Source organism: Zeugodacus cucurbitae, chromosome 5 (genome assembly GCF_028554725.1).
Source record: "Zeugodacus cucurbitae isolate PBARC_wt_2022May chromosome 5, idZeuCucr1.2, whole genome shotgun sequence".
In the NCBI taxonomy this organism is placed as follows: domain Eukaryota; kingdom Metazoa; phylum Arthropoda; class Insecta; order Diptera; family Tephritidae; genus Zeugodacus; species Zeugodacus cucurbitae.
Window position 1 is genome coordinate 44,522,191 of NC_071670.1, and position 7,703 is coordinate 44,529,893.

The following is a 7,703-nucleotide window of genomic DNA, read 5'->3' on the forward strand; positions in this document are numbered from 1 at the left end:
ATATATATGTATGTCAAATTGTGTGATATCTTAATGAAAATATAGCAATAAATTGCGAGAGTATAAAATGTTCGAAATATCTCCTATGATCAAATTTAGCTTTCATATCACTGTTGACAGTCATAACTTTGAAGTCGTAGATAATTTCGTATACTTAGGAACCAGCATAAACAACACCAATAATGTCTCGAAATCCCTCGCAGGTTCATTCTTGCCAACAGGAGCTACTTTGGAAGCAGGAAGATCTCCACTCCGTTAGAGCGACCAGGTGGAGAGCGATCTGGTTACTCTTGGAATTTCCAATTGGCGCCTAACGGCGGGGAAAAGAGAGGAATGGCGCGCTATTATCGATTCGGCTAAAGAGTGTCTACGCCTATTACATACATACATACATACACCCGAACTCTTTCTTACTTGTTGGGATAGCATTTGGCTCATTCAGCATTTTCTCATATGTTTATAAAACGATCGCCCTTTAAGGTATGACAATTGTAATCTCCAATCCTGCGAAATATTAAATTACCGTTCTTTTTTGAACGCACGTCGTAGGTGACAGTTATGTTCCAGAATATTTGTTGGAAGTCTTTTTTTTTTTTTTTTTTTTTGTTTGAATAATTATGATATGTGTACAGAAATATCTCTTGTTTCAAATTAAATCGATCTCTCTGTGCTTTGGGAGAGTATAAAAATCATGAAAACTACAAACTTAAAAAAGAATGCGTAAAAGATATGCACCACCTACGAATAGTTCGAAAGTGAAACACAAATTTGCATTTGATTTCCTGATTTATTTCTAGAACAATGAGGGATCTGTTACAAAAACAAGTAAAACCTGAAAGAACATGTCTCTTTCGGGCAGACATAAATTGACAGCGAATAATTCATATGTATAGTATTAATCATTTCATTTCGTTTGTGTAGAATGTTGAACGAAATGTATTACGACTTTGGTAGCAGTCTTCATTTATCAACTCAACATCTTTGTGCCCGTATTGCCGCACTATCTCTTGGTCTGATTGCCATGTGCGCGTATTTCAACGAATAATAGTCGCCGTGCCAATTAAACCAGTTGATGCCTTGCGCAATTTGATTATGAATGCCATTAAGATACTCACCATTTAGGTTACTAAAACGTTGATAATATTTAGACACTAAACTTTTGAAAACTTGCCAAATGAATTTTACCTCTGGACACAGGTGTTGTACCACCAGCCCCCTTTGTACTTCTCCGCACAATTCGAACTCCAATTGTCATTATCCTGATCATATGTACTGAACTTTTGCCCATCGTGGTGACCGAGCATGGAATCGCCTGCATTCCCAGAATATTTTCCCAAAATATTCAATTCATATTTCTGGATTTCATCGCCCACCGCGAAACTATCGTAGTGGGCGCGTCTAACGGTATTGTTGAAATCATGCAATTCGATTTGTAGCTCATTGAGTTGTACTTGGGTGAGCGCATGCAGTTTGTCCAAGCCAATGAAGAAATTTGTGTTTAAATTTCCGAAGCCATGCTTGTAATCATTCCAATTGCGATTGAAGTCGATGGTATTGTCCTGTCTACGCTGCACCAACAACCAGGGATCACCGCCGTTGCCATCGAGTAAGCAGTAAACGTAGAAGGGTCGATGCGTCCAACCATCTAACGGTAAACGTATTTGATAGATGCCACTTTTGGCCTCTGCACCCGCGGAGCACACTGCCTCAACACAGTTGGCAGGTAGCGGCCTAGTATTGGACTCCTCGTTCAAAATATATGTCGAGGCGGTGCTCAAGCAGATCACCAACAGCGCAGCGTTAATTTTTATATATGAAGATACCATCTCGTATGGGTTTTTTGGACTAATCACCCGGATAGAAATGCATCGGTATTTATACTTGAATTCTCAAAAATCTGTACTATATTTTCTTGCCTCAAGCAAAAACGTTTTACACGACAATTCTGTAAACAAATCTTGGAATTTTGTACACATCTGCATGTGTGGGATTCAAATAAATAAAAAAATACCAATTATACATAGTATATCCGTAGAATAATTGGTGTTTTTATACTCTCGCAACAAAAGTTGCTAAGAGAGTATTATAGTTTTGTTCACATAACTGTTGTTTGTGTCACCAAGAAATAAAAGCGTTAGATATGGAGGTTGCTTTAGAAAATGGGCAAACTCGGTCCACTGCCACGCCCACAAAATGGCGGAAACCGAAAACCTATACAATGTCATAACTAAGCCATAAATAAAGTTATAAAAATAAAATTTGGAACATAGGATCGCATTAGGGAGAGACACATTTGGATGTATTTTTTTTAAGTGGGCGTGACCCAAATAGGGTTTTTGTACATGACTCGCAAACCAATAAAGCTATTTAAACCAAACTTTCTGCAATCGTTTCTTTTAGCCGTTTCCTTATACAGTCCAAAAATTAAAGAAATCGGATAAGAACCACGCCCACCTCCCATACAAAGGTTAGGTTGTATATTACTAAAAGTGCGTTAACTCATTAACGAAAAACGTCAGAAACAACATGTTTCAACATGTTCCAGAAGAAATATCAGAAAGAAGCTGCACTCAGATTTTTTTACAAAATGAAAAATGGACTTAAGGATCAAAAACCATATCTCAAGAACTACTCAACCGATTTCAATGAAACTCGGTATATAATATTTTCTTGACACCATAATGACTCGGGTGGAAAATCGGTGAAATCGGTTCACAACCACGCCTACTTTCCATATAACTCAATTTTGAATTACATCTGATTCGTTCACTTTATAATATATATGTACATTAGGAACCAATGAAGATAGCGAAATAAAACTTTACACAAATACTGTGACGTCACTTGTGGAAAAATTGTCAAAATCGGACCATGACTTATCAAGGCCCCTGATATCGAACATGAAGAACTCAGTGCTTAAGATTAATTTTTTACCGAAAATATAGGTAAATCTCTCAGATATTTTAATGTAACTCATTCCCTCTGAATTTTTTTCTTATAACAGTTTGTCTCTGTACCAAAAATGGTTAAAATCTGGTCATAACTTCCCCCAGATCCCATATACCTAATTATAGGTAATATAAAATTAAGTGAGCGTATAGTCTTCGAAATATTGCATCTTGGAGGTGAAATTGAGTGAAATCGGTTCAGGAATTACCTCAGTCCCCACATGCTATTTATGATGATTTTTGTTATTCTAATGAACTTTATGCCGAATATATGGGTCAAATTGTGTTATCTTTATAAAATTACATCAATAAATGGAGAGAGTTGTTGCACCCGAACTTAGCCTTTCCTTACTTGTTTAGATTATTATACTCTCGCAGCATATTGCGCAGAATATAATGGTTTTGTTCACCTAATAGCCCGATTAAGTTGACCATAAATTTAGCGAAGAGCGCGAACATACGTTCTATATAGAACGTGAATTTTCGTAATTTTGTTCAACAATTTGTAAACATTGTGCAGGCGTAGGTCATTCCATGATAAAATGGAACGGTATTCGCCGTTGCCAATGTTTAGAGGACCATAAATCTTGCGCAAAACCTTTCTCTCGAAAACCCCAAGAGTCGTCTCATCGGATGTTGTCATCGTCCACGCTTCAGCGCCATACATCAGGACGGGAATAATGAGCGACTTATAGAGTTTGATTTTGGTTCGTCGAGAGAGGACTTTACTTTTCAATTGCCTACTCAGTCCAAAGTAGCACCTGTTGATTCTGCGTTGGAATTCAAGGCTGACATTGTTGGTGTTGTTAATGCTGGTTCCCAGATAAACGAAATTATCTACAACTTCAAAGTTATGACTGTCAACAGTGACGTGGGAGCCAAGATGCGAGTGCGCTGACTGTTTGTTTGATGACAGGAGATATTTCGTCTTGTCCTCATTCACCACCAGACCCACACGCTTCGCTTCTTTATCTAGTCTGGAAAACGCAGAACAAACGGCGCGGTTGTTGCTTCCGATGATATCAATATCATCGGCATACGCCAGGAGCTGTACACTCTTGTAGAAGATTGTACCCTCTCTATTTAGTTCTGCAGCTCGTATTATTTTTTCCAGCAATAGATTGAAGAAGTCGCACGATAGTGAGTAACCCTGTCTGAAGCCTCGTTTGGTATCGAACGGCTCGGAGAGGTCCTTCCCGATCCTGACGGAGCTTTTGGTGTTGCTCAACGTCAGCTTACATAGCCGTATTAGTTTTGCAGGGATACCAAATTCAGACATCGCGGCATAAAGGCAGCTCCTTTTCGTGCTATCGAAGGCAGCTTTAAAATCGATAAAAAGATGGTGAGTATCGATTCTTCTCTCTCGGATCTTTTCCAAGATTTGGCGCATGGTGAATATCTGGTCCATTGTAGATTTTCCAGGTCTAAAGCCACACTGATAAGGTCCAATCAGTTCGTTGACGGTGGGCTTTGGTCTTTCACACAATACGCTCGACAAAACCTTATATGCGATATTGAGGAGACTTATACCACGGTAGTTGGCGCAGATTGTGGGGTCTCCCTTCTTATGGATTGGGCAGAGCATACTAAGATTCCAATCGTCAGGCATGCTTTCTTCCGACCATATTCTACAAAGAAGCTGATGCATGCACCTTATCAGTTCTTCGCCGCCGTATTTGAATAGCTCGGCCGGTAATCCATCGGCCCCCGCCGCTTTGTTGTTCTTCAAGCGGGTAATTGCTATTCGAATTTCTTCATGGTGGGGTAATGGAACATCTATTCCATCGTCATCGATTGGGGAATCAGGTTTGCCATCTCCTGGTGTTGTACTTTCACTGCCATTGAGCAGGTCGGAGAAGTGTTCCCTCCATAAAATGACAAACAATACTAAACAAAAATAACATGACGACTCACTCATGATCTGTCAAAAGAAGGCTATATAAAATAAAATTACTTCTTCTTGGATCCCCCGATACTTAGACAAATTGATCCACCGAAACCATGTGAACGAGTTTAACATTTCTGCTGAAAGCACGTGGGTTCGAGCTACGATTATGACATCAACCAAACTTCTCCTTTGAGTTATAACTCAATACAAGAAGCACAGTAAAAAAAAGTTTTTATTCAAGAAATAGTGAAGTGGTTAGAGTTAGCTTCCAGCAGAACCTTAAAATATGAATCTAGTTTTCCACTAACATCCTGTTTTTTTTAAATAACTATGATAAATTTCTCATATTACTCCCAGATACCTTCATCAAAGGTAACATTAAATATAAAACACAAGTGGGAGAAAATAATTATAAGAAGAAAAGAATTATGCATAAATATATATTTAAGAACGGTGGTTCTCGACAGACATTTTTTTTTTTTTACCCGAAGGTATTATCAAATTTTCAATATTTTTCAATATAAAAATACTCTCTAAAAGAATAGCATTGTCAATAGTTCAGTAGTCATTCACCAGACAGGAATACATGTCATTGCCCCTTATATCATATCTTCCATATTCTGATAAAAAAATGTCCAAATTTTGAGCACTTAAACATTTATTTGAACCTGTCCATCAAAAATTCCAACACCCACCCACCACAATCAAAAACCAAACCAAAATATCTTTGGTTTTTAAGTGCAAGAAAATTGTTTCCACTTTATTACATCGGCATTCAAACGAAAGTGATAGCTTTAACAAACAACAACAACAACAACTACAAAGAATTCATATAAAAAACACGTCGCAAGTGGAAAACAAAGTAAATAAAAAAATCATACAAAGTAAACTAATTCTTCTGGTCAGTTTGGCAAATTGGCGCACGTCACACGAGCAAAGCACTTCCAACAAACAATGCGCCGCACTAACGGACGGACTAACTGACTGAGTGACTGCACGAACTGGTTGACTGATAGGAATGTTTGTTTATCGTGAAACGCCCCACACCAGTGGAGGCAATGAAGCGCGCGCTCAGCAAGGGAGATGGAGATGAGAATAATAAAAGAAAAATCAAACTAACGAAAAAGATGACTTCATAAATGCCGCACAATTCGGTCAGAATCCAATCGTACCAAAGTGAACCCACGCTGTCCATGTGAACGCTGGCTGCGCATTATGCAGGCCCAAAAGCGCTGCCGCCAACAACCCCGACTTTTGCAGAAGGTTGTACCCGTACAATGGACGCTGGCGCCAATACAACCCAGAGTAGTGTGTCACCCTTACGAGTGCCCTCAACTACGCGGACAATGCTCGTCTCGCACAATGGCAATGTGAATGTGTGTGTACCTCGAGTAGGAAATAAATGTGTGGAAAATAAAAAATGCGCATAAAGGCATACAAAATAATCGTCCACAATGAGGCGGTGTAAAAAACTGCAGCATAGAAGTACCGCAAACATAACGGTCACCGGTCTTGACAGAGCCCTCATCATAAGGTGGTCACCTCTAACGCTTCTAATTTGTTAGGTTTTTTTTGCCATAGTGTGTCCAGCGCGTACACTCGGCGTGCAATTGCTCGAAATGGCTTCATTGCAGTCGTTTGTTAACTCTATTTTGTTGTTGCTTATTCGCTTCTTTTTCTTTTCATACGCCGGAAGTATGCCTTTTCACTTGCCGGTATGCGTAGCGATTTGTCAATAAAATAGCGCACAACAAAAATTATTAGGAGAAATTCATATTTACTAACGAATGGATGAGTAGTACAGTGATGCGGAAAATAAAGACATGACTCTGTGAGAAGATATGCTTTTTCCACACTCATTTCAATTCCGTAAGGAAAACGTTAGGGTTCCCTCGAGGGAAGTCAAGAGTAATACATTTTAAAAAGATCTAAATTAAGAAACCCCAGATCCTAGTTCCAACCATGGTGATCCTCTTAAGTGAAGTCAAGAGAAGTACACTTTTATCAGATACGAAACACAGGTCCATGTTCCAACCAGTGCCCTTTTAGCTTTCACTTACTTAATTAGATTGTCTCTGAAAGCAATTTACTGCGAGATATTCATTGCTTAACTAATGAGACCTCTGATTTCAATTTATATCCTAATTAAAGAAACTTGATAAGTGATTCCAGAAAAAGTGTAAATCTCTCAAGATGAACCAAAGTGAATCCTGATATCCAACAAACTAACGAAAAGTGCTCTACTGTTTCTTAGTATCGACTGGATTCCGTAGTTTCCCCTTCAGCAATTATTCTTCTGAAGAGGTTCTTCTAAGTTTGAGCATAAGATGAGACTTCGGCCTAAATCTTCCAAGAAATTCTGAAATTAGATCAAATTCCGAAACAAACTTGAAACCAAAGATCGTAGAGAAAGTCCAATTTGTTTCCAAATTCATGAGCCCCAGAGTCCACGATAATATTTCTGTATATATTTGGTCGTGGGAAGGAAGGAAGGACAGTATCGACTGGGATCCGTAGTTTCTGCTTCTGTCGAGGCATAAGATGAGACTTTGGCCTTCTAAATCTTGAGATAAACTATGAAGTTAGCGCAAATTCCGAAAATCCAAAGGTCGTGCTAAAGAAGGTCCAACTACTTCCCTGGTTCATGGGCCCCGGAAGGTGGGAAGGAAGGAAGGACAGAATTAGCTGGGATCCGTAATTTCTGCTGCATCAATTATTCGTCGTACAAACATTCGTCGGCTGAGTCGAAGCATAAGATGAGACTTTGGCCCTCTAAATCCTCAAATAAACTCTCCAGAGGTCGTGCTACAGAGGGTCCAACTTTTTCGCATAATCATGGGCCTCGTGGTCCAAGTTGAGATTTCTAT

General features: G+C 39.0%; 1 protein-coding gene across 1 annotated transcript; it reads right to left on the reverse strand.

The window, feature by feature from the left end:
* Positions 1 to 773: 773 nt before the first annotated feature.
* LOC128922073 (ficolin-1-like) lies at positions 774 to 1,859 on the reverse strand. The gene is made up of 2 exons (XM_054231533.1): positions 1,186 to 1,859; positions 774 to 1,126 (listed from the first exon to the last, which is right to left on the reverse strand). Exons 1-2 carry the CDS (start codon positions 1,824 to 1,826, stop codon positions 973 to 975), a joined length of 795 nt encoding a protein of 264 aa, XP_054087508.1. The 5' UTR covers positions 1,827 to 1,859; the 3' UTR covers positions 774 to 972.
* Between the last annotated feature and the right edge of the window lie 5,844 nt (positions 1,860 to 7,703).

Coding starts and splice junctions, on each gene's coding strand:
- LOC128922073 (XM_054231533.1), bottom strand. CDS start 1,826: ATGGTATCTTCATATATAAAAATTAACGCTGCGCTGTTGGTGATCTGC. Junction 1,127..1,185: donor TACAACACCTGTGTCCAGAG/GTAAAATTCATT, acceptor TCAACGTTTTAG/TAACCTAAATGGTGAGTATC.